Here is a 27,839-nt window from a genome sequence, read left to right as displayed (position 1 = left end):
CATTTTTTTTTGTAGATTTTGTTGTTAACAGTGGTACTGTGTTTGGGGCCGGAACTGGACCATCAACTTTTCTTTTATTTCCAGGTTCTGATATCTATTGTATTTCTTTTTACTTCTAGGTTTAACATTGTTCCCTTCCAGGTTTGACTCATGCATGCCTGCATGCACACAAATGACCGTGCCGCCCCTTTTTTTTTTTTTTTTTTTTTGAGTCAGCATTTTAGTTTGCGCGTGTAACTTTCGTCTATTGTACGCTATCGTCTATATAGGTCACCGCTGCCGGCCCGGACACAAAGTCACCCTGCGCCACCTCTCAAGAAGCTCCAACCGTCATCCCGCCGTCCTTGAAACTTGGCACCGACCGTCAAGCTTCTTCACCCGGATAAGAACTGCCCTCCGCGTCCCTCTCTCGAAAGCTTCAACCGTCACCCCTCCGAAATTTGGACTCGACCGTAGCATTGTATAAATACCACCCGCGTTCATCTGTAAAAGTTCATCCTGACGAAGGCCGGACTCCGGCCGAAACGTCGAAGATTAAATCGTCCGTTGTTGCTGTTTTTCACTAAGGGTTTTTTTTCTTCTCAGTTTTATACCCACGCCTTCGGCCTCCCGCCACCATGCCCGTTATATATATATATATATAAACAGATGTGTGTAGATGAATGAGCATTCATCTGCACATATTTGTTTATATCCTCCTCGGAGACCACGTACGATGGTGTGAAGTGCCCGTGTTGTATATATATATATATAAAACTTTTCTGACTTTTTAGTAACACAGCCCTCGTAGCGCCTGGTTCACCGCGATTTTTAGACCTTATGTGTAGAAAAACAAAATATACCGTGGATGATAACTGTCTTTCCACTCCTACTCTTGGTGGTTGGACTTCAAGGTGTTTAAAAAGAAATTAGGTGGCGTTTATATTAATTGTGGTGCCTGCGGTGCCGGCTGCCTAGTTCTTTTGTCATCTTGACTTGGGAGCCCTCTGGTGAGGGCTTCCAAAGGAACGTTTTTTTTTTACTACGTCGGACATAAGAATATGTAAAGCTACGTTTACGCAGACCTCACACAGGTCTCAGAGGCCTCTTGTCAGTTTTCATTTTTTAAGAGACTGAGTGGATATGGATGTGCTTTACATCTGGCTAGATTTACTTGTTCACTTTCGTACCCTAAGAATACCAAGCTATTCTTTTTTGCGGCGATTCACGATAGGCGAGGTATCACTGCGCATCCTGATGTGTATGGTACATTTTGTTGCCTGCTACATTTAGTGTGAAATGCAACGCTGTGACGCGATCGCCCAAAACGTTTCATTATTACATTTAGCGGGAAAAAATATTTTCTTCAAGATTATCCTGAAATATTTGTCGTCACGCGATTCATTACATCACCAGATTTGGCGGCGAACCACCGTGCCTAAACGCTTTACGTTACGTCAGTGTAAAGTGACTACACTTTTCTCGCTAAATCTAGCGGAGAAACGCTTTGCGAGCCTTTGGAGTGTCAAGTGAGACTGATCTCTCGCTGTATTCGTCGGGGCACAGCGTATGCTAAACGTTTGCTGGGAATTTCTGACATCACATGACGCATCGTTACATTGTAACGTCACATGACCATGTGACGTCAGAGTCAAGTAGCGTCACCATGTCACGTGACGTCAGTGCTACGTTATACTTAGGGGGAAATTGTGACATCGTGTGACAACCGGATTGCTTCCCTGTCGTCAAATTGTGAATGGACATGGAGAAGGACCGCCACTATTGTATATGGGCAGCAAATCGCGAGTGCCTCGGCTATCGCCTCAGTTTTTCTGCAGGATACTGCAGGGAACTCGCAATTTTTGTAGCTTTTGAAATCTTTTTGACAATTTCTGAGATAACATTTTTAAATATGTTAAGCCTTTATCTACTTTGCTTATTTTCTGGTTCTCGCGCTGTTTGTGCCAGTGCTGTCATATAATAAACAGTTAATGTTCGAGCTATATAGATAAAAAAATATAATATATTTTATTGATGTTATCTTACTTTCATAATCTAAACTTTCGTATCAATCATGGCAGTGCTCAAGCGATGCAATTGGCACATTTATACTATACTGATTACATATAAAACATAAGTTAGAGCGTCAGAACCTGTAACTTTTTTAAGCTACTAACCCGCAATTTTAGTCACAAATATAACCCACAGATAAACAGCTTTGCACAGATGGTTTTCAACGAACGGTCAAGCAACGTGTCAACTACTTCACCCTTAAAGTGCCTCATCCAAGCTCTCGGTTCATTTTATGTACACTATTGTGGTGAGGTTGCTAAGCCCTAGGTCTGTTTACATACTCATTCAAGTGCCTCTTGGAACTTTCACGAGGTAAAAAAGAACTCCCTGAGACGAGAAGGGCTCAAAGTCGATGTATGGTTAATTCCCCTGTACCCGGGTTAACACATCCGTTGGCTCTGGAGGGGCGATCTGTGGGGCACACTCCAGAGCACCGCTTTCACATCTGCACTGAAGAACACAGCTTTAAAAGCGACTGTACAGTTCATGCCGGCTAAGATCAGTATGCAGGAACATGGCGGCACAACTCGTTGAGAATGTAACGTATTTTGGTGACGGCTGCGTCCACGTCGTCAGTGCTGATGTCTTTATGCAGCACAGCTCGAGCTTTGGTTGGGCCGTAGGGAAGCATCTTGACGACGATCGCTTCATCGAGATCTTCGAGTTCTCTGGGGCTCACCTGAAGGACATAAATACAAATCCTTGAAATTGAATCGTCTTGTTAGGGTGAGAATTGTTTTCATGTTTTTAAAAGTTGCTGACGTGCCTTTTGGAGACGTTCGCAGAACGTGACGGGAGACAGATCGTCTGTGAAGTCAATGATAGCGATGTTGGTCTGAACAGTGTTCAAATTAATGCTGATGAAGGGGTTTTGCTCAAGGCACACACCTGCAGAGAAAAAGATAGGCGCCATTTGAACTTTGTGGCATTTATATTCTATACCGTTTAAGAACACGTTGGTTTAAAATTAACCGTTTACGGGTAATTGAAACGCTTAAGTCTTATGTCAACAAGAAACACCTCGTTCTTTGCGGGGGAAAATTGTTTTGTTTTGTACGGTATAATTTATTTTAGTGTTATACGTACAACTGTTTCGGTAGAACGTGTTAAGGAATCTACAAGAGAAAGGTATTTGATTACCTGAATCAAATATATATAATAGAACATACAGGTTCAGAAACCGATGACATCGCGGTTGATTCATTCATAGTTTTCCTAATCTCTTAAATAAGTACTTCATATATTATTCCGTTATTATTTACGACAGGCTTGTTCAATTTGTTTATATGGGGGATTTGTTTTAAACGTTTCTTTTCTGAATATCGCCCCCTTTTACTCTGCATAAATTCTCCCGGCTAAAAAGGCGCATACACCGTTCAGTGTTATTTCCAGCAGCAAGCTTAAAATTGCAAGAATTTATTTTGCTATCGCAATTTGAGAAAATTTGCATTACGTTTATGATATTCGGCAGCTGTCAGGGAAACGATGTTTCGCAAAAATAATGTGTTGCATTCCTTTATCTTTTTTTCAAGATGGACCGTGGCGTCAGAAGTCCAGAGCTGTATATATTTCTATATGCATTTGTTGGTGGTCACTAAAAATCTCTTTTACGTGTTGATGTTGGAAGTATAGCAAATAATTAAGTCGTTCGTCAAGAAACGAACACAATGCGCTCCCGGTTCTTCAGGCTCTGAAGATGCAGGTCAAAAGTCAAGGTTTCAAAACCGCTTCTATTTAGCCAGAATCCAGGCATTTTCTTTATTTATTCAACTGGAAACACTATCAATCCGCCTAGAGATTTTATCAAGGTGCACAATCAGTTAGGTTAGTTAATTAAGTTAGCTAATTTAGTTAGGTTTCTTAAATTAATAAAGTCGTGTTAGTCTAGTTAGTTCTCTCCGAAGTCTTACCTAATATTTGTGCTGCTTCCTGCAGTCTTCGTACGGTCAAAGGTGAATGACTCACAAGTGACCAGATGGTGTCCTTGCCTTTTAGGAACACTTTTTTTTTTTCATATTTGAATAGACATATACTTATGTATTTTCTTTCTGGATACCATTTATATAAATGGTATCCCGAAAGAAAAAACAAACAAACTTGGTGTTCTTTTTACCTCAAAAAATAAACTACAATAAACTACGTATCGCCGATCGCTCAGTGTGCCAAAATGTAGCGCTAGCGGTCGAGACCGCATGCGAAACTTTCTGAACTAGCCGTACGTTATCTCGCTAAAACGTTCTAAGCGATTTTTTTTTTTCAACATTAAAAACGGTGGCTGACGAAGCCCCCGAATACATGTGGATGAATGGCGTCAACTACTGGGAAAACGGGCGCTGTTTTCTCATTGAAATAAGGTTTCAGAAAATCGCGTACAACTCTTGAACAAGATAACGGCAACCTGTGGAACTTTGGTATCTGGTCCGGACTGAGCGTTCGGCAAAGTTTAATGTATTTTTCCTGTAAAATAAAAAAAAAAAATAGGAACACGCTGACCTGCAGGAATTGTTTGCTACTGCATATAATTCCATCGGTCTCTTCTCCTAAATTTGAATAAATGTAGTTAACTTTCGTTTTTTTTGTTTTTGTGCACTGCATTGTGTCAACATATAAACCCCACTGTTTTTCGGAATTTTATTTTTTTATTTTTATGCGTATGATATTTTTAAGGCACATATATTAAGCTACGCAAGCAGCAGTTGTGTTTAAAGAAAAATGTTTGAAGATCAAAATTCCGCTATGTATTTGCATTTCGTATTTATTTTTTCTTCGATAAGGGGAATTGCATGTTTGATTGAACATTTCTTGTGGCTGTATATTGCACAAAAAGTATAGACGCGTAAACGAGCTAGTGCAAACAAAACATGATGTGGCAAAAAAAAAAAAATCCGAGATTAGGAAAAATTAATGAACAGCTCAAACACCAAGTCTCAATAGAGATTTCGCGTTTGTGTTAGGACGCATTTTTACGCGTATCTTCCCCATCCCCGACTCCTACGCACCAAGGCACCTCTGCCGTCGCGGGCCAAATACCGGCGAAAGTGGAGTTCATCTCCTACCTCTGGCAAGTCGCTGAGTGTTCTCGTGGTCTTCGCGGAGCCGAGGCACCATTGTCTTGAGGGCCACGAGGCCCGCAGCAGCCAAGATGCCAACTTGAGTCATGGCCCCTCCGAGTACCTTGCGCGCTCGAGACACACTGCAACGAGGCGTCCGCAGGGCTATTCGTTCATCATCATAATTTTCGTGCTCACTTAGTAATTCGCGTTGCGTTTTTTTTTTTTTTTTTTTTTATGTCCATACATTGAGGAGCTTAAAGCCCCAGTCACACTGTACATGTTCGGATAAATTCTAACAAGTACTTAAAAGTGTTTACTGAAAGGCGCCTGAAAGTGCAAGCGAAGACATTGCTGGTTCTTGTCTTAATGACCAACCATCATGTCGCTGGCTTGATAAATAGAAATCCAAATCGTTTCTTTTTTTTTTTTTTTGCTACTACCTAATTTATAGAGGGTGTTATTCAAATACTTTATATTCAATTCTGGAAATATTTAAAAGCATTAATCAGTGCAAAATTAGTACCTAATTTATTGAGGGTGTTATTCAAATACTTGATATTCAATTCTGGAAACATTTAAAAGCATTAATCAGTGCAAAATTAGTACAACAATAAAATAACTATGTACTACAACATCAAATTTAAAGTGCTTTCTGAGCTGAAGCGCGATATGAAGTCGTTTGCACATACCGTGAAATTATGAGCTGTTCTTCAACAATATATAGGCTGGTTCAAGTCACCAGGCTCGATCTAAAATGGACCGTAAAAGTCGACGCCTGCACATAGCCATTTAAACTTTTCGTCAAAGGTGTAATGCACAGGTCGGCTTTTCTTGTAAAATTACAAAGCGTAGCTCTCTTTCTGTAAAAAATAAGGCCAAGAAACTTACCAGGGTCTACGGCGGGCAGCAACGCTGACGACAGGGGTCCAGTAGAGGGGGGAGGGGGGGGGGGGGGTGTTTGGCGTTCGTATTGATAGATGGCGCTACCTCCTTATCGCGACGGCTCGCGACCACTGTGGTTTATTAAATGAATATAATCTTTTTGAATTGTACCTTCGGTTAAAAATAAATGCGAACAATAAAAGCGAAACTTAAAGTAAAAAACAAAAAACGCGTCTGCATAACGGCGGCGCTTTTGCTGCCAACGGATTTCATCTGCGTGTCGTCTGCTATCTTTCGCTGGTCGGCTGCACCATCAGACGCCGCTCCCGACGCCATCTATCAATACGGACGCCAGACATCACTCGCTACTGGACTTGGTCATCTGGGTCGCGGCCCGCCGTAGACCCTGGCAAGTTTCTTGGCCTTATTTTTTACTAAAAGAGAACTACGCTTTGTAAGTTTACAAGAAAAAACCGACCTGGAAAATACACCTTCGACGAAAAGTTTAGATGGCTAAGTGCAGGCGTCGATTTTTACGGTCAATTTTAGATCGAACCTGGTGACTTGAACCACCCCATATTAATTATGGGAGTTTCTGTGTGCGTCAACTCCTTCAAAATTAGGCGTCAATTTTAGCTTCTCATCTGAAAATAAAATCACGCAGCAAAAATTCAACTAAGTTTTCTTGAAAACTTCAGAGATTTTGTATATGATAAATTCGCGTGCTATGAACCAAAGTTGATGATACATAGAATTCGGAGTTATCATTCTCAAGTTTAATGTCGTAGGCTCGGGAGAGCAGCAGGAGTTTGCGAGTTTACGAAAACGGCATTTTCACAGCCAAAGCGCCTGGAGGTGAGCCTTTCACAGCATGAATTCGCGGCTAATTACTCCAAAACCAGGTATCTTTTATTTTATTACCATATACCCTTAGCTTCTTGCCAATTGCGCAACTAAACTGAAAAGCCTTTCTCAATTTTTCGACATCTTTTGGTGAACGAGGGTGACGAGCAAGTTTATTATACCGGATAAGGAGGCAGGAGAAAATTCAGTGAATGTCTAAAAGAGAGAAGGGTCGGAATATAGGTCCGAAGTGAAAAGACGATACGTGTTCGACTATTAAGGTGGAAAGGTTACCTTCTTTTTCTGATCAAGGGCCAAAAGGCATCATTTTGTTACCTTTAGAAAGATAGGTGTAAAATAGAGAATGTCGTAAGGGTTCTTTAAAAATCTCAAGAAAATATAGGGACCGGTAGAGCTTTTACATATGGTAGTCCCCAAATTCGGAGTTTTTCGAATAAATCTGTATCCGCAATATTTGTACTATACTTCGTTTCAGCTTCGGTCCAGACGCAGCCAAAGCTGCAAGCGCGAGCTCCGGGCTTTCAGCATCCCTGCCAAGCACGCGCGCTCGTGCAGTGCAAGCACTGTTCTGGGCCACATGCTCGCGCTTGTAGCGTCGGCTGCGTCTGGACCGAAGCTGAAACGAAGTATAGCAAGTGTGTTTTTTTGTTTTTATATTTCAGCAGATTTATTGAAAGACACAAAACCCCACACATTGCCTATAACCTCTTTGAAACAGAGTGATTACGTAATTTTCTTGCTAGTAATATTGTCAATTTACCAAAAAGGACGTAATTCGCATGGTTCAGCTAAACCGGAAAAAATACTTACATTTATATTTATGTACCTATGCATCTTCTGAAAGGAGATCTTCGGGTGAATAAATTTAAAGCAATTAATTTGAGTTCACTTTGAACGAACACTTATGTGAAAGTGGCATTCAAAGATATAGGTTGTTTTGAATACGAAAGTTACTTTGGCAGAATTTTACTCCTGAATGTAGGTACTCGATTGTATCATTTCAAAAATCCATTTTCTCACTCTAAAAAAAATTAAACCAGGTACGAAGCACGTTAAAGGGCGATGCAACAACCTTGGGATTTTGGCCAATTAATTGCGGGAATTAGTACGTACAAAATAAGGAACAAGCACCATTTTCGCTCGTGTGCGCCAAGTTTATAAACAAAATTAAACAAATCGAAGGTAGCCTTAAACTGTCACCGTCTTTCGAGTGAGCTGCGCAGTGATGTCAAAGGGAGTATCACGCCTGGTTCTGTCTTCAGGTCCCCCGCCCTCCCGCGATTGTCGACTTGCCGCATGTGGCGCCGCGGAAACGATGGGAGGAGGGGTAGTGACATATAGAAAATGGTTTCCTTGACCTCGGCGCCGCGAAAACATCTGTTTTTCCTATGACATGATCCCATGACCTCCACACGCGGCTGCAAACCGGAAAAAAGTCGCTTTTCCCTCTTTGCTATTAAGCATCAAAATTGCGGTATGTCAGAGGAAGGTGGCGCGTTTTTCCTCACTTGTGCCAAGATAAAGGATAAAGAACGTACAAGCTGCCAGTGTTGGCGGTAACGCGCCACAAGTAACGGCTTTACCGGTAACGAGTTACTTTTTTCGGTACCTTAGTAACGTACTCGTTATGTTTTTAAAACAGTAACGGGTGACGTATTTACGTTACTTATTTATAATAACGGGTAACTATAGTTACGTTACTCGTTACACGTTCCCAAAACCTGAAAAAAGGTACACTTAAATTATTTTTTTCTCGTGTTTTTATACTGTAAACAACTTATTATTCGGGGGCTCAATATTTCGCGATTTAGGTCAAAGCTGAAGTTTCGAAAAAATTCGCGGGCTCTAATTTTCGCGACGCGATGGGATCTCAATATAGATTCCAATGTGTTTACATTTTACCGGAATTCTCCGCGGGACCTATTTTTCGCGTAGTGTAAAAGATTAAAGAAATTGGCGAAAATTACGTGCTCGCAAAACCTAAGTCGTTTTGCAGTACTTTATTTTATCTGATGTCCGGACGGAGCCGACGCTATAGAGCTGATAGGACCAATCAGATTGTGTCAAGCGGGCACCGCCATGGTGTTCATCATTTCTCTACGTGCTCTATCATCGCTGAATCAACCATAAACAAAACAAAAAAAGGCCCAATCACTTGCGCTTTTCACGCTACTGGATCGGTCCCATTAGCGTCGGCTGCATCTAGACTTCAGATAAAACCAAGTATAGGCGCAATCTCTTTAAATATCGCACTCGTTCCACATACCTTCAAACTCTTTGCGTGTCTTTTCCCCACGCCAAAACTCTAATTTCAGCAGAAAAAAAAAACCATGCGCATGTCTCTTGTCTCAGTGCCGAAAAACGTAGTCGCCAAGAAACGCTGCTACCTTCATTTTATAAATAAAAATTGACGCAAAACTAACGTGCGTTACTTTTATCGGTAACGGTAACGCGTTCCTTTTATTTTGAGGTAACATAGGTCGGTAACGCGTTTCTTTTAGCTGCAAGTAACGTGTAACGTATTTCGTTACTTTTTTTTCGGTAACGCCTTCAACACTGCAAGCTGCCCCTTCTTTCAGCGTTAAAATCGTCGCACTGCCTCTCAAGAAGTTGCGTTTATTGGAGTGAAATGCCACAGCTGCGAGTTGTGTGGCTGGATGTAGAGAATGGCGTCGGTATACCACGGAGTCCAGTTTGATCTGGCGACTCGGAAGAAGGTATTTGGTAGACCGCCAAATTCTAAAACAGGCATTATTTATAAAGTTTGGTGTGACCTGTTCTCTCACTAAAGTACGGCAAGGGATTCGTACTTTAAACAACATGACGCATACATAAATGTTTTGATTGGCTACATCACTTCTCATCGTAGTCCAAATGCTTTTTTTTCGAAATTTGAAAATATGCTTTATATCTGGATGACCCACTACGCCATCACCCCGGAAACGAATCAAGAGAATGGTGGGGGAATGTGTTAAACTTGGTGCTGACTTTTCATGAAGGCAAGCATTTCACACATATGCGGATTCTATTTTGGCATCGCTTGGAGCTGCGATTCTGATTAGACTTCATTACACTGAAGATATAATACTCGATGGCTCGTCTCATCCAATTCAAATATTGCCCCACTATAAAAAGCACTGCTCCCAGGACTGAAGTTTTTGGCTGCTTTAACAGTCGAATTCATTGTGGATAAGGTGATAAGGAAACCAAATGAGTGCAATTTAGCTGAGATGTGTGTTCCTTAGGCAATACGATCTACAGCAGTTATGTGAAGGCGGCTTGATTTTACCTGATTCATGCAACTCACTCTGTCTTCTACCGAGTCATTTGTGTCCCTGTCGAAATCAGTAGAATTATGTTTATCTGTTGACTCGAAAATAAACATAGACTCGAGCAATATCTCCAGAAGGAAAGAGATAATTGACACCCTTGAGCAGGGTTGGGCAGAAATACTCAAAAATGTATTTGGAAATACAAATACTGGGATACATTGAAATAGTAGCTAAAATACTGATACTAAGATACATCTGTAAACATGTATCGCGATACGTATCGGAAATACATTTTAAATATAGGCAAAAAGTATTTGGAAATACAAATACAGGAATACATTTTAAGGAGGGCAGAAATACAAATACAGAAATACTGATACGGCAATACATTTTCCAAATTTTTTGAGACGCCAACTGAGATGAAGCTTGAAGTTTGAAGTGGATGTTTTCGATCTCGAAATTACTTCTTTATAGGCTTGGCACTTTGTCTTGAAGGTAGTGGTTTCGGACGACAAAGAGTCTTCAAAAGGCCCAAAAAAACGTTCCAACAATTGCTGACCGCGGTCCCTTCCATGACATCCTGTCTGTGTGACGACGGAATCTTGTCAACATTGATCACATTATGTCACGGTGGAATGAACTAGAATTCTTCATCTGTAGGTGTAGCCTTGAACGTGAAACTTTACCACGCTGCTGTATGAAAGGACAATGCGTACTTGCGTTGTAGGCTACCTAGCTGAAGATCGTGCATGCAGTGTCATTTGGAATTTTTGAGAATAGTGGACCACCTGAAGCATCTTGGAATACATGTCTTATCTTCTGTTTTACAGTTGAAAAAACGATACGGTAGCATCCCTGTTCTGAAGGTCCTTACTACCGACCCTCCGCCACCGACGCACGGATTGCAGTCCAAGTTTTGCCTAGCATTATCCAAACAGAGACCTCATGGATTGCGAGCTAATATTGCCGGCACAGGTGCGAGCTGTCCGAGAAACAGCGGTCTCTAGACGAGTCGCGGGAGATACGTAGTCTGGGATGGCACAGCGAGGTCACTTCTGGCCTCCTTCTGGGTTTCGGATCACCAGAGCAGCGGGTCACGTTCACGTCGGCTGATGATGTACCCTTGAGCCGTGGAATGTTACGGGCGTAGCCGCAGATGCATTCGAATATGTGTTGAACTTCACAGCGTGAGTCTTCCTACTATTTCAAGTCAACCACCGCCGGGCTCGTGCTGCAACAGACTGTGTGTGACTCAGCCTTGCCGGCTGTGTGTACTGTGTACGCTAAGCCAAGAGAGACGGTTATCAGCGGGCATTGGATGTCAGGAAACAATGACTCAAGAAATCCCTACCTAAGGACCTGCAACAGAAGATGCTCTGACTCCACTCCTGGCACGCCACCTGGTTCGAGCCCCCACTACGCAACACTTCTCAGAAGAGTGAAGAGGACGTACAGAAAAATAGTTTGCAGAATCAAAAGGAACCTTGGTCAGCATAGTAACAATACCCCAGCATCTTCTTGACTCTGGTGCCCTTAGAAGTAAAAAAAAAAAAAAAATGCGTTCAGACTTGTTTCTTTTTTTTTTCTTGAGGGGGGGGGGGTGGGGGGGGGGGAGAGTATTTCTCCAGAAATGTAACGAAATACATTTCATCCTGATTGTATCGCGATACAAAAGAACATCCAAAATGTATTTCGATACAGGAATACAGATACTGGTGAAAAAAAATGTATCGCGTTACAGAAATACAGATACGAAATGTATTTCTGACATACTATCGCGATACATTTGTATCGCGATACTGCCCAACCCTGCCCTTGAGTTGGCAAAAGTAAAAATATCCAATTAGTTTAACATGAACAGGTATTGATCCGTCCCAAACATTCTTATGATTGAATGTTGCAATTTTGCTTCAATTTAGACAATTCTAAGAAATAAACCATAGGTATGATCTTTAGTACCAAAATCGAGGCTGCCCATACTTTGTGATCCCCCTAATACGACAGGATATATAATAGAGTAATCGTTACCTTAGCTTTTTACTTTACGAAACATCTCAATAAAAATATTAGCACAACCTTATCACGCTAGAAGCACGACTGACTGACACCTATGTGACGATGAATAACTAGCGTAAAAAAATGATCATTATAAAAAACAACCTGAGTAAACACGGACGACGAACACGATAGGAAAACCTCTGACTCACTACTGAAGTTTATTCTATGAAAAGGAAACAAAACAGACTTCTTGAACATTGATAGGCAAGGGGCCACCATACCTCGGCGGTCTCTTGGTGTCTACTATAGGCGTACGTTTTAATCTCTGTCTGTGTAATACGTTTAAGAAATTTTTTTTGTTTCCTTTTCATAGAATAATTAAACTCCAGTTGCGACTCAGCCATTGGCCTGTCGTGTTCGTTTCCTCCTCGTCGTCCGTGTTTACTGAGGCTGTTTTTTTTTTATAATGTTTAAGAGCTACCAAATGGTCCAATATACAACCCTACTTCACATATCCATTCTTCTAGATATAACATCAGTACGAAAATCCTACCGAAATCGTTCAGCCTTTTCACTCTCGTGAAGAAGGAAGACCAGCGGAGCTGTACTTGATACACTGTGTGCTTCTTCGTCGTCGTCTGTTTTTCGCGCTGTTTCCTACGATGAGTTCCCACCAACGCGCCCAAGTATTATAGCTGGAAAGGTTGCCGCCATCTACGAGTGACGGCGGAAACCACACTGGTTGTGTGCTTGCCGCCGTCGCTTATAGATAGCGGTAGCTGTCCAGGTAGGTTTGTGTCGACACACACGGACATGATCCTGGGGAACCTAGCCCTTAACAGCTCCGCTGTGAAAAACGGGCATCGTTGTTCATCCCACACCTTAGACGGTTCGAACGAATCAGTCAAAAATCGAAAGCACCATTTCACATTTCGCTGGCGGTTTCGCGGACACGGAGAGAAAAAGGGAGGCTTATTTCGGAAGAACAGAGAGGTTAACCAGAACGTAGATGATTCTGACTGCCGTGAATTAGCGCAATTCATGAAGAAGCACGAGTCTGATTCATCAGTTCTGGGATCGGGACCATCATCAGTGTCCCACGGTTTGTTTACAGGTTCATTCTCTCCCCGCTGTTCTTTTCAAGGAACAAGGGCTCATATGAGTACGGGTAACCATGTTGAACTTCCGAACAGCTTCGTCTTGTTTAATTAAACCTTTACATGGCAGCGACATTAAAAAAACGGGTCCACTTTTACCTGTTTATTTTTTTCACAACGTAGATATTTATTTGCGTTCAAGGCATAGTGCTATAATATGTAATCAATGAGACTCGTTGAAAATTTATGCAATATTGGTCTCCGCGGTAGGATGCCTCTTTAGACCAGCCTGTGACTTTGGTCAATAGAACGTGGCTGAAGGCATCGAGAGACAGCTGCGTTTTATTCAACCTTTCGTAAATGTCACCTGTTCACTGTACTGTACGGTAAACCCGTCACACCTTTGATGACTGAGAGAAAAAAAGTTACAGCGAGAAGAGCAGTCATGTGCAGCCATACTGTTGCTTGTCTGGGAATGTGCTCCTTTCTTTGTAATATTAAATTTATTGTTATTTATTTTTAATGACAATATGAAACACGAATTAAGTTTTTAGCAATAATAACACACCGTCATAAAATGACAGAACCTTGTTTTGAGGTGGCTTCTTAAAATCCAATTCTCGAGAAGCTTTTAGTCAATTGTTGAACCATACACTAAACTTTTAAATGCAGATGATGGGTTCAAAACGCCTTTTGATTAGCCCCTTATTGACAAAATATACAAAAATGGCTGAAAACATTTTTTAAACATATGAATATTCAACAAGATCAATTAAAAGAACATAGCTGAACTAAAAAAAATCGTAAGATAAACTGGAGTTGCTTGTGGGCAACACCAGGCCAAAGCCCGAAGGTGGCTCCCTTCGGTAACCTATAAGGATCACCATAAAATGTCAATAATATCTGTGCATGCGATAGCCTCAAGTAGAATGGTCACGTGTCGTCAAGGATTAGTGGCAAGAAAAAAACACTTATTTATATTTTTCGCCATTTCACCGTTCTCGGTCGCGGCGTATTTGTGCACCAAAATTATTTTTTCTCGTCACTATTGCATATTTTCGCACTAGATGACGCTGTAGTTTAGATCTTCGAGACTATTGCCAGAGTACTCGATTTTAAAAAAAAGATAAGACCGGAACTATTAAACGCACAAAAAATATTATTTCGTTTGTTGCCTGTGGGCAGCATTCGCCAACAAAGAACGAAGCTGAGACAAATTAACATAAAATTGATATTCTTAAGCATATGCGGACATTTCAATAGAGAAAAAACAATCTCCCCACGTATTTCGGTGGCGTGACACATTTATCAAAAGGAATATTGGATACGGTATATCACTTCAGAAAATCTGAAAAATTAAAAGCTGCTGCATTGTAGAGGTTTTCCGGAAAAGTTACGTAACATGCACAAAGAGTTTTTTTCAACTTCGGTGCAATTGGCAAATTGGAAGGGACATTATAGGTCATATTACTTTTAATAAAATATTAGTCACCCTTGCACATATTCCTTGGAACCAGCAACAACAGAACCACCGGGGCAAGCCAGTCCCTGCACAAAGATAACCCGCAGTAAGGTACTAAGAGTGGCGTTGGGTGAAAAACAACTTCATAGAGGGGAAAAAATTCCTGTGTTATGTTGTATGGCAAAATGTTTTTATTACCTTGTTTGGCAAGGTAACTCTGGTGGTATGTAACTCTCTGCATGCATTTGTACACTGATCAAGCTGGTTAATAGTCGCATATCACACTGTGTACACTGTAGCTCCAAAATACAAACAAGCAAGCAATTTAATTGTCTCAAAATATACGTATGTCTGGAAAGTATATATTGTCCTATAAAGTGTAGGCGCTATAAGACAATGACGCCTTAATCTCCTTGAATGTACTCCCCTCAAAAGTTCACATACTTATGCCAGCGTTCCTTCAACTGCACGTAACATCATGCAAAGCTGTCATTCAGGGTCGGCATCATCTGCCTTGTTGTTTTCTGTTTCATCTCGTCAGCGGTCTCCAATCATCTGCCTTTCAAGTGCCATTTTTGTTTTGGGAAATGCTAAGTGTCACAGGGAGTCATGTTTGGGTTTTAGAGGGGTTTGCACACCTCGGTGACGCATTGTTTTGCCAGAAACCTCTTTAGCAGACGTGTCGAATGGGCATGCGCATTGTCGTAGCGATGCTGTCAGTCGCCAGCTGCCCCAAACTCCCGTCTTCTTTTTACTGCATCCTTCAGCCGTACCAGAGTTTTAAATGGGCATCACTCGTCGAAACATTTCCGAAAGCGTTCTGAATAATTCGAACCATATATCAGCCGATGAACATTGATGGTTGAAGCAAAACTCACTTATCAACTCGCTCAGTCATTGTAAATCCGACGATCGCACAGCGCTCCACCTTATTCAATGGCGTCTCGCTGCCGACTGAGCAGACGAAAACCGAAGTCTTATGCAAACGCAGAAGGGTCTCGCAAGAGTGCCTTCTACTTGACATCGAAGATATGTCCCGCTTCCTTTAGATAATAAAAAATACCTGGATAATATCCAGGAAGACTTCATATATGAAAATCAAGAAAAATGTTTGAACACCAGTAGAGGCTTTAATACACGACGTTTCGGGAAGAGACTTCCCTTCTTCAACAAAAATGACACTGGAAGAAGGGAAGTCTCTTCCCGAAACGTCGTGTATTAAAGCCTCTACTGCTGTTCAAACATTTTTCTACGTTAACGACTTTCTTGGTGAAGACTTGTTCATTAATACAGTTGATATGAAAATCACCTAAAAGCTGTCAATGAGAGCCGACTTTTCCTAAAAGACGGAACAGGCGCACTTTGTTCGAGTAAGTAGGCCGTCATTTCTAGTTGCTCACATATTTGCTAAGCTTCGGTCACAATTCGGTTGAATATTAACGACCGCACGTTATACAAACGTGCGTTTTTTTAATAAATTCCTCCCAAGAGGCTTAAAACAACTTGGAAAGCAAAAAGCACAAAAAAACATCAAGCTGTCATCGTAAAAGGTAAGTAGTTTGACAAATTCCTCATGTTTTTTTTTTCCGCTTTTCTCTCTTTACTGTTTTCGATATTGCACTTAATTGTGTCCTTTTCAACAAAGAGCGTCTGTCCACTCTTCTCCTTTTAAGATTTCTTTTTTTTTTTTTTTCATCCAGGTCATGCGACACGGAGAACACGCTTGATCATTGCAACCCGAAATTAATGTCTCCTATTCGGTTCTTATCACGATGACCTGACGTGAACCTTACCTTAGTTAGGCACATCATGACCGAGTCGCACCCCTTGACAATCTCGGCTACCGGTTGGTCGAGGTAGGTGGCAGCATTCATGAGTCTCGCTCCGTCCATGTGAATAGGGATTTTGCTGTGTTTGCTGAACTGTGATGCCTGCGGATGGAGCAAGTATTGTTCACCATGAAAAATATTTTTGAGCGAACCCTACGGCATTATCGCGCCCATGGCCCGGTTTGTAACCAACGAAACGACATCTGTTATATGCCTACTCAGTTATGAGTACAGGGATGGAATGCGGCCGTCGAATGTGTTATTACATGCAAGCTTCTGAACGGCAAGTCCCCTTACCAAGTGTTTCATTCTGTTTATTTCAATATTGAAAGAAAGAAACGATTTAATTGCAATAATTCGTTAAGGAAAGTATAGTTGGATGGTCGTATGGGAGGCCGGTTTGCGAGAAGGCAGCTATTGAAGATAGACTTCGTTGTCCTGTCCGTTTTGTTTTTAATTATTCATTTCTCTCGGGATTAATTACTATGAAAGACAGATCAGAAAATTACATAAATTGGTTTTAAGTGTAATATGATTCATAAATACAGACGAAGCGCTTTTTTTTTTTCACGGGAATTCTTAGGCAGTTGATTAGAGGAACGTTTACGCAGTACAAAACAATTCAAATTGTTATCGGATAGAAGCGACAGTCTGCGCAGCAATTTCGACAACATTATTATTATTTTGCTTTTAATCAAGGTCTACATCCATTCATGCAGAAACAACGCCGCTGAGAAAATGCGTTTCATTCCGCTTAAACCGAGATAGGGGGTGAGGAGAGACTCGCCCGCACCCCCGTGTTCGCTCTGCCCTAGCTTCCTACACACTGGAAAGCCCGTCGAATTGTTGACGGAAATAACAAAGCGCCCGCCGCCCGGTCGTCGGAAAAGTGAGAGGATTAGCGGCAGAACGGCGAACGCAACGGTTGCGCATGGGGCGACATCGGACCCAGCGGCCTCTCGCCAAATCATATTTGTATTTTTCTTAATGCGTAAGCATTACTTGTCTCAGAGTGAAGCCGGCAAACGGTACCCAGATTTCAATTGGCTGCGACGCGTCCTGTGGCCCTATAGCAACGGCGTCATCGTTGCTAAGGAGCCAGCCGAACTGTTGGCGGCACAGCGCATAGAGTAAACACACGTCAAAAATTTCTCAGGGAGGTTTTTGTAAACAAAGTGAACTAATAGTTTGAAAATAAAATTTCATACATTTCGGTCGAGGTGCGAGACGAGTACGCTTCTCCGACGCCGCGGCGGCTGCACGGTTCCGCCTGACTAAAGCTGAGCCTATAATGCGTCCATCATGCTTTCGCATTCCCACACAAAAAAAAAGTCCTGCAGGTGGTGGCGGCACAGAGGAAGAGGAGAAAGGTATAACTTATACAATCTTGTGCGCAACAAAGACGAGGACAAAAGCAGAGAAGAGGACACAACAAGGCGCCTTGTTCTGTCCTCTTCTCTGCTTTTGTCCTCGTCTTTGTTGCGCACAAGATTGTATAAGATGTCAAACCAACTCGCCCAAACAACCATTCTTCGAGAAAGGTATAAGCTAACGTCATACCCCCCCCCCCCCCCCCCCACAAAAAAAAAATAATAAATAAATAAATAACAAAAGCTCTTTTTTTTTTTCTTTACCGCTTGCGCTGTGATAGCGCCACCAAGAGATCCCCTCCAGGATGCTTTGGGCATCCTCTTTCTCCGCCTCTCCTTTATCTTTTTTTCCGTTACTGCCTTTTTTCAGATTCTTTCAGGCTTTCTAGTATGAAGGAGGCTGTGATCCTGCTAAAGAAAAAAAAGTGGATATTGTCCTGGTTTCTTAACCTGCAACCGAACACGGTAAAGGCGAGTGTTCCCTATTAGATGCCCGAAAGAGGGGGTTCCAAAAAGAACCTTGTTGAGATACTCGATGGGGAGGACCGTGCCACCGCAGACATTGTGCGTGTTCTCCAGGCAAAGCAAGGAAGGTAGGGGACGTTGTTGAAGCTCGCTTTGCCGCACTCTGGATAGCAGGTCTTCGATGCGAAGCGAGCCGTTGGCCTCAGTTGGTACCGCCCAAGTCTGCATCCCCGCAATCTGAAACAAGCTGCGTACAGTGTAAACTCCGCAACATCTGCAACGTCGTTTTGGACGTGTTGAAATACATATATTTACGGAGTAAAAATGCATTTCCGTACATCTTGTTGTCAACATTACTCATAAATTAGGGACCTGCACTTTTTCAAACATTTTTTTTTTACTTCGGACACGAGGAATTTAAAGCACCAGAACTCAGTCAAGATGTAAGCATGGTTTATTGTACGATAACACATACGTTTTCTATGCGGAGTTCAAGTTCGTCTGCCTCTTTTGCAGTTGTTCTCGGGACGTCACAACGCCGAGCTCTGAGTGGCTCTGATTGAAGGATAGGGAGTAGACCTCTAGGCAAGCCGCCTTGAAATCTACCCACTATCCTTCAATCAGAGCCAATCACAGCTCGGCATTTTGACGTCACCACAACCCCTGCAAAAGAAGAAGACGAACTTGCGGTCCGTACAGTCAGTGATAGCTTAAGAAACGTCGGGCATGGCGATTTCTCTAAACTTTTATTATCCCCGAACTTCTAATGAGACTTCAGCATTATCTGATAAGAACGACGACGCAAACGACGCGAAATCACTACAGCCCGGCTTAACTTACGCTGCCAGTGGTTGCGTTTACTTGGATGCGACCATAGCGCATCGAATCGAGATTTGACTATTTTGATTGGTAGTAAGTGTGTAGGAGAGAAAGAAACAGGGAGAGAGGTTGTGTGTGACTTGTCCATGTTCGATTTAATGCGCCACTATCGCACCCATGTCGACCCAGACACTGATCATAGTAGTGCTCGCAATTTAGATAAGAGCGTACTTTCGAGCCTTGCCTGTTATCAGTACTGAAGAGGCAATGCCTCTTCAGTACTGGTGGCCTGCATTGCAATGCAGGCCACCAGCATGGTGATACCAACAGAGAAACAACCAGGCTGATTTTAAGAAGTTGGTAGGAAGTGCAGACAAGCCTTTATATGATGTTTGTCAGAGAACCGATGAAGCTCAGAATGGCTGATTCCTTGCTCTTTCATGAAACCGCCTTAAAAGCTGCTAAATTATAATATCGAATTTCTTGCGAATTTCCTTTTTTTTTTTTGTTTATACAATTACAGAAACTTGACTGTAGCGTCTGATCAGTCATGCAACGAGCAGCGCTAGTTGAGCGCTGGAATCTACTCGTTCTGCGATACGTTTAGCCAAAACACGTCTCGCATTCAACTTTCTCCTGGTTCAAGCCTGGAAGATGAAACATTTTACCAAGAAGGCGTGGCTTATTTATGCTTTTTTATATTTCTTCTGCTCAACGTATTGGCGGGCTTTCGTCTTTTCCATCCAATTAAATGTGGCTGCTGAAAGCTTCTATGTTTTTGAGCCGCTCTTAATTATACAGCTCAAGACATTCTGAGTACGCGATTATTGCATTCTTGCTACCAATCCATAAAGAAGTTCAGTCGACAAATGATTTATTGCATATACGGAAATAAACAAAAAAGTGGCGAAGATAAAAAAAAAGTTCAGCTAGCGTTGATTAATTATTCTTAGATGTCTTGAATTTGAGTACAACCTCAAAACACGACGCACCGTTTATTACACAGCCAACACGCTATACTTAAAATTTCTAGATCTAATATTGCTATAAAAACCCGACTTGCAGTTATCCGAGGTTCTCCCGTTTGCTACTTCAAACATTCTCTTTAGATCATGTACAAATCGGCCACAAGAAAGTCGAACTCTTCTCTCTGCCATCTGGAGAATAGATAGGCACTAGTCGCTAAGGTTCTGGAATAACAAAGGTACGGATATATTGTGAGGAAAACGAAGACGAGTACGAAACAGTGGCGTGCCAAACCAGCTCGCGCCAGGCCCACAGTACTCAGCCGGCCTTCACACACCGTTCTATTTTCTTCCATTTGTCTTGTCCTCTCTGCTACCGACAGCATTATTGTAACGACATCTGGAACCTCATAAAAATACATCTGGGAGTATCATGTCAAAACGTGCAAGCAAAATAGGTCGAATTTTTAATTCTGAACAAATAAATTTATTTTGTAGGAAATATTTTACCGAGAAAAAGGCTAAACGCCGCGGGTGCGGATTTCTTTTTCTTTTTTTCTTTTTTTTGATTATGGAGTAAAAAATCGGCCGCGGTTGCAATGAGCGTTTTTCCTGACTGTCGGCTACTCTTCCGTGACTTTTGCCTTCTACCGAAAGTTCTTCCGATTTCTTCCACCGCAGTCTCAGGTGTAATACGACATGATTAGCTACCACCAGCTCGCCTGCACTCTCACCGTCTTTTCACATTATTTCGTTGTCCATGTCTGTGTGCCTATTCTGAATCGGTCTTGATGAAATTAAACATGTTGAGCCATTTTGCGTTTTTTTTTTTTTTTCATGAAAGCGTCAAGATCACATCTCAGGTCGATTTTTTATTAAATTTGGCGGGCTGCTAATTATATTTAGCAGCCCGCCAAATCATATTGACATATAATGTAATATATTAAATTATATTTAGCGCGAGAGTTCAAACCGGAAGTACGTCATGTAAAACCGCCCTATAAGAATTAAAATAAAAATTGAGATGTTACCTTGGTAACGCTTTCGTGTTCTTTCCGGAAAATGTGCGATGAGTCTCCGACAAGGATCTCTTGACCTCTCTTGGTGCAGTGGGTCATTACTGCAAACAGGGTATAAGTGTAAGACCGTCACAACTTGTTAGCATTGATGTGAAAAAGGAGTAAATGTCGCGAGTGACCCGCTTTCATACCATTACGCTTAAGAATACATTTCAAAGTCACTATGTTCATCTTATAAAAAAAAAAAAAAAAATCTCACGAGCCGACGAACAATTTCGGACCCCCTGATCCTGCGTATTTTTTTGTGTGTTTTTTGCCGTATATTAACCACCAATGGGGTGTACGCTTGTTTGCAATAACTGAAGTTTCTGGAAACTCCTTATGCAATTTGTATTTTACTAGTGCCAACGATGATGGCTGCGAAAACGCGCAAAATAAACGATATGAGGAATTCTTAAATGGGAATGCAGAACTCTACCTCCTTGTTTTTTTTTTTTTTTTTTTTCCTCAAAGGATGATACAGGCACATGCTTCGTTGAATAACGCCCTTCTAGTTTCGCGTAAAAAAAAATTGTGCCAAGCCAATAAAAAATAGATAAAAGTGAAGGTTGTGTATCGTGGAGTTTGACTGTGTAACATTGGCAAAAATATAAAAATATAAATAAAAGTCCGCTCCCCCCCCCCCCCCCCAAAAAAAAAGTAAAGTTTTTCACCGCAAAATTACCCTATGCATAGCCAAAATCTCAGCCATATGCTCAGCCATATACTCAGCCATATGCTCAGCCATATGCTCAATTTTCGCCTAAATAAATAGTCCAAGCTGTCCGAACCCAAGCTTAAATTTCAAAGCTTGCCGCTATCTGATTCGTAAGTTATAATTCATTTTCAGAAACTTCTAATGGGAAATTCGTGGCCCTCAAAGCCCACGAACACATAGAGATCAATAGTGCTACCCAGAACGCGGCCCATTTTATCGTTTAAAGTTTCAGAAAATCACTTGTGACTTCTGAATATGATAACGCCAAGCTGGCGTTTGGTCCGGGCCGCTAGCGATTTGCGCGGAGTCTGAATTCGGGCGTAAGCGTAATACTACTCATTCTATTTTTGAGGCAAGAAAAAAAGGACAAAAAAACTCTGAAGCTTTATATTCCTTTTTTTTTTTTTAACCTAGCTTTTTCTCCACCGCTCGCTCTGATAAAGGGGAACCCGAATTTTTATACGCCTTTGGCGAATACAAGTGGTGCTTTCTGTGCGCTCTCGAGCAGAGATGGCGAAATCACTTTCGAAAAGTAATTAAGTTACATTACTAATTTCTTTTCTGAAAACCAAAAATTTAATTAAATTACATTACAAATTACCGATGACAAAGGGAAATGACATTACATTACAATTACTTTCCAAAAGTAATGAAATTACTTTGAAATTAATTTGAGGTTACTTTTGAATACCTTGAGGAAGCAATTCGCGCTCATTTTATTTACCGTATACACCAATACAGTGTTTAACAAGACAAGCCCTCGTTTGCCCTCACAGCGCGTGTGCAGGAACCAGATCCGGGAAAAGCGACTCGCTGCGCATGCGCAGTGTCGACAGCAGCGCCCCCGCATTGATGTGACGTCAAAGAGCTGATTTGGTCTATTGTACCAAAACTGAGATCTTTCTGTTTACACTGCAACAACCTTATGTGCCCCAAAATTAACCATACTGAAGAGCGGTTTTGCTGGCGCACATAACATAAGTGTTAACCATGATGAATAGCTTCTTTAGACGTGACTCAGAAAGACTGTCGACTCACCGGTTTCGCTGCTCATTCAACGGTGAATGTCCTCACTAAAAAAAGTGACGTTCCCGTCTTCCTGTTTTCGAAGAAGTTATAGTCCGTGTCAGTTTGTTAAGTCGGGCAATGGCAGGTCGTTCTTACAAGGAGCCGTCACGTGAAACGTTTCCCTTCCGGCTCGGACGCAATCTAATTCTATCCTCCCGAGAGCACTATACTCGGCGATAACTTTTCTTGGCAATGCAGTGGAGAGGAGGAGAGCCCGCGCACAGCTTTATTACCCTAGTAAGGTATTTGGCTTTATTGAGTGCTCGAAATGGGAGAGGGAACGCGTGTCTGTACCCTCCACTGCATTTCCAAGAAAGGTTGTCTCTGGGTATAGTTACCTATTCTCGATCATTACTTTCAAGGAGTCTTTTTCCGAAACATACCAAGAGTCCAAGTTTTTGCGCATTGTAACACAAAGGGCCCGGATAATTGCAAAGCAGAAGCGTCGCCAGTTGAGGAATGGCACCAGCTTCCTAACTTGTGTACTTTACCAACAAACGGTGGACGATATTTGCTTGTATGCTTATTCTCGAATAAACTTCCCAAGGGAAGGCAGCGGGGCGTACCGCGAGCGGCACCATGCTTTCCTCGAGAACGCACAGAACGTTGTGGGGCTTGGACAAGGCATTTGCAATTAACTATTTATTCCTGTCGTTTGTTGTTCACAATGGTTCAAGCTTACGGCTTGACCTTGCTTGACGAAAGTACAAGGCTGGGGATCTGCTTGTCCTGTCATCTCGTGTTTTAAATTATGTTTAACTCACTGGTGATGTGCCCGTTGCCTTGCAGCCAATGAGCCGTTCATACCTAAACTGACACACTGTCAGATTAGGAATGAACGGTGGAAGCTACGTTTTTCTTGGAGTAGTCACACGTCTATCGTTCGCCACGTAATTCTGGTAATGAGCCGCTGCAGACTCGTCGCAAAGCGGCGTCAACGGGTGGACTGGCTAGGTAACACGCGCGAGGAAATGTCCATACAGCTTGCAATTCGCGTACCGAGTGTTGATTAAACTTGTGTCGACGAAACGTGCGACAGGCAAGCGGATTCAATACCAACTGCAACCCCTGTGCTCCGTGAAAGTGCACGTCTACGCCAGAACAATTTAGGAAGCAGCACAGCATCACCTAAAGCACGGCACGCTCTCGTTCATACCCACACGCAGAGAAAGGGACGGGACACGTGATTAAAATAAGGTGTTTGGTTGGTTCTGGTTAGCTTGCAGCTCCCACAGCACTGTCAGCTTAGGGATGAACGAAGCATAGTATCGTCGTGATGACGCGACGTCGTGAATCTGTCATGCCTGGAGTTCGTGAGCCGTTGCCTTCCAAGGATGTCTACACGGAAGCTTTTCTCCTTCGCCTTTCCAGCCCTTCTTTGTGCGTCTGTCCAGCTCGTCGTAGAAGGCTTTGAGCTCAGTTGGCCGTCGATTATCTCCTCTGATGCTCTTTCACAACATTTCACCATGAAAAATAAATTTTCTCTACTTTCTTAAAGCTTCCAAACGAATTTTCTAATTTACGACGAAAGTAATTTCAAAAGTAATAAGTAATTTTCTCAAAATTACTGCCTGCAAGTAATTCATTACATTACTAAATTACTAGCCTAGAGAAGTAATTCATTACATAACTCCTTACTCCAAAAACCAAAAAGTAATTTAATTACTGTAATTCCATTACAGTAATGTCATTACTGCCATCTCTGCTCTCGAGCACTGTTTTCAGTGCGTGCGAAATCGGGTGGTGGAAAGAAAATGCAATAATCAACTGTTTTTGTTCTTTTTTTGTGTGTTTTTTATAGCGCACTTTAGCCGTCGGAGCGCGAAGCGGCGCAGGCGTCACGTGGTACCTGGACGCTGGTGACGTGGTTTTGTTGACAATGGCGGCAATGGCGGCAACAGTGGCATGAGGCGCATGCTGGGTGCGGCAAGACGGCGGTGAAAATCTGGTTCTACAAAGTGCTTGTGCGTTCGATGGTGTTTGCATAACAGGACGGGACGAAATTCGCTTGTGGTAGGGTCCGAAAATCGGCGTGAAAAGTATTTCTAGTTTCTAACTTTTATGAGACCCTTCGTCTCAAGGTGGCCACTAAGCCTAACCGACGAAGCAAGAGCACGCAGAGATCCCGGCTGCCTTATCGGATTTTGTGAACTCTTCGAGGAATTTTCAGGTTTGGTAAAAGTGGGTTCCAAGATTTGTATTGTGATATGAAAGGAGGTCCGGCTCTAATTCCGTGCTTCCTCTCACATGGCGATGCGTGTTATGTCCTGGGGGTGATGCTTTCACTACGTTCCACCGAGAGGAAACTGCGATTTATTTAGCACTTGTTATTTGCCCGTTCTGCCGTACGCATCACCGATATCAAGACTGGGAAAAAGAAAGGACGGACAAACGCAGGCCTCAAACACCGCTGAGTTTATTTAACAATAGTTTGTGCTTGAAGGCTATATAAACACCAATTATTGTCAAAAAGATCACCTGTGCTTGAGACCTGCGTTTGTCCGCCCCTTCTTTTTTCCAGTCTCGGGGTGTTTTTTTACTGTCTTCAACTACCGCCAGCTATTTTGCGCCTTAACCCTTGGTTCATCGATATCGTTTTGCAGGACTGCTTTCACATCATGTTCACTGTCGAAAATGCGATGAGTTGAAACACACTTCCAGACATTGGCGTTTGCTCCGTTCTGCAGATCCCTTTAATGTTTTTGTTTTTGTTTTGTTTTTTGTTACCATTACATTGTTACGAAAAACGGTCTAGCCCACCAAAGCCAGCCACTTTATGACGTTGAACGTGTAAATTTTACTCAATCATCGAGCGTGCGCTGTTGAAATTGGTTTTTATCCATCGCCAATATCGATAAGTAGTTTCGTGTCTGGCCCGAGAATCTCGGAGCGCTCTGAGCCCAGCAGCTGAGATCGGTTGAAAAGGACCCTGAGCAGCTCTGGCGGCAAGGAGGAAGCGCTGTATGGACTCAAGGTCAGAGGAGAGAGATGCGATCACCGAAATTCGCCATTTGATTAGACTGGAAATTGGCACATTTGCGTAATAACCCTTTCTTATCTGTTAGCGAAAATATTTTATAACACTACAATTTTTCCGTGAAGCTATTAAAGGGGCGGTGCAACGATTTTCGGACTTCGGTCAAAGATTTCTGGAAGTTGCCCCCTGACACTTCTGAAGTAAAGAACAGAAAACCGATTTCGCCTGCGTGTCCTAGTTTTTGCGTAAAAAAAAGATAAAGATTGGTATTTCGGGCACCCCTCAACTCACTCCCAGTCTTCAGGGTCACACCTGGTCGCACTCCCAGTGACGTCATTCGGAGTTCCGTGTAGCTTCCCTTGTGCTATCTCGGAGGACGCTTCCCCTCCCTCTCTCTGCGTACATTAGCGGGCGCTATGCTGCAGCTTAGAGCCGAGCGAGGTCACGTAATCTTTCCGCAGTAGTTCCTTCGGCTGCCACTTGGGGCTGCAGGTGGGGGAAAAAGCTCGACTTTTGCTTTGCGATTATGCAGCGGAATCGCGACATTTTTAATGAAGGAAATGTTTTCTCTATCCTCCGGGACACGATAAACAACGTAAAAATGACGAGATGCAAATTCTTTTAATCATAAAATCGTTGCACCGCCCCTTTAAATTTTCGAATTGTGGGTGTCACCGACATGAAAGCAGACGACGACCCGAAAAGCCGCGAAGCGGCTTTCCAGGTCGTTAGCGATGGAGATTACTTTTTTGCAGCTTCGAGGTTGAAAGATCCTTTGCAATAGGTGGAAATCTGTGATCCGCGGTAGACTGTATGAAGAATGGCGGGAAAAGCTTCTCTTTTACCCCTGTTTTCATTGGGGGAAAATCCGCTTCCCTGCAGGAGTGGACGCGAGCCACGTCAAGTTGCTTTTGCGCGAGGTGTGCCGGGAAAATTAGTGTCACATGAAACATTCTCGCTTATGCTCGGAAGGGTTGAGTATCCTTCTGCAGTTGGAATAGCTTCAAGAGTGGCAATCGCAGACTGGATCCGGGTCTGTACCATTACGACCTCCGGCCAAGGAGGAGTGCTAAGAATGTCGAAAAAAAAATAGTGCACATGCTAGCAGCAGTCGACATTTTGCGCAGTCACATTTGTCGTTTACACGTTTCAGGTGTTCCGATGAGTTGACTTTTTCGCTTGCTTTTATTAGCGACGAGATGCTTCGGTGGCTCCCTCTTATGGTCCCTATAATCGACGTCACAACCAGGAATCTCTATTTCAAGCCACAATTTAGACAGTCTGTGTAAAAGGCACGATGGAAGCTTGGAGTTGTCGCGTCCTTAAACCAACACCGTCGACGTTGACATCTGACATTCCCCTCTTAGCTCCATCAATAAATATAGAATTCATAAAACTCCAGACTTCAAGTAATGGCTTGGTCAATTATGGAAGTTCGACCACAGTCACGCCTTTGGTCGCACACGCGACCAATAGAAGACGGAAGGCCCCCTCTGTTCTCTTTCAAACCCTAAGTATTTTACCTTACCTGAAGCCAAGTTTCCCATCGTCCGTGTAGGTACCAGTAGCGCAGCTTCTTTCCCGAACAACTCGGCCACAACTCTTTCAAGCTCTGAAAAAAAAATAACAAGGTACAATTTTTGTAACGCTCTTTTGAGAAGCGCAAACGATTACCGTTCACTGTGGGATCCTCTTTAAAGACATCGTCCCCAACGACGGCGTCTTTCATGGCCTGTCGCATCTCCAGAGTTGGCTGGGTGACCGTGTCACTTCGCAAATCTACAACCCGAAAGGCATCCATACTCTTGGAGGGTTCGGTGAAAAGACAATGAGGCCTCCGTCCACGACAGCAGTTGACATCTGCCCGCCTCGGAGAGTAGGCGAGACAGA

General features: G+C 42.6%; 1 protein-coding gene across 1 annotated transcript; it reads right to left on the bottom strand.

The window, feature by feature from the left end:
- Positions 1–1,990: 1,990 nt before the first annotated feature.
- On the bottom strand, positions 1,991–27,839 carry LOC8033899 (probable low-specificity L-threonine aldolase 2). The gene is made up of 9 exons (XM_029986560.3): positions 27,624–27,839; positions 27,478–27,561; positions 21,160–21,248; positions 18,399–18,581; positions 16,474–16,611; positions 14,711–14,766; positions 5,109–5,245; positions 2,819–2,940; positions 1,991–2,731 (listed from the first exon to the last, which is right to left on the bottom strand). The coding sequence occupies exons 1-9, from the start codon at positions 27,748–27,750 to the stop codon at positions 2,552–2,554; spliced, it is 1,116 nt and encodes a 371-aa protein (XP_029842420.2). The 5' UTR covers positions 27,751–27,839; the 3' UTR covers positions 1,991–2,551.

Source organism: Ixodes scapularis, unplaced genomic scaffold, assembly GCF_016920785.2.
Source record: "Ixodes scapularis isolate PalLabHiFi unplaced genomic scaffold, ASM1692078v2 PGA_scaffold10__122_contigs__length_95168666, whole genome shotgun sequence".
NCBI classification, from domain to species: domain Eukaryota; kingdom Metazoa; phylum Arthropoda; class Arachnida; order Ixodida; family Ixodidae; genus Ixodes; species Ixodes scapularis.
Note: the sequence above shows the minus strand (reverse complement) of the source record. Positions and strands in the feature narration are given on the sequence as shown.

Excerpts from the sequence above, each read along its gene's own strand:
- LOC8033899 (XM_029986560.3), bottom strand. The coding sequence starts at position 27,750 with ATGGATGCCTTTCGGGTTGTAGATTTGCGAAGTGACACGGTCACCCAG. Across the intron at positions 21,249-27,477 it reads GATGGGAAACTTGGCTTCAG|TAATGACCCACTGCACCAAG; the intron begins GTAAGGTAAAAT and ends CCCTGTTTGCAG. Across the intron at positions 14,767-16,473 it reads TCATGATGTGCCTAACTAAG|GGACTGGCTTGCCCCGGTGG; the intron begins GTAAGGTTCACG and ends ATCTTTGTGCAG.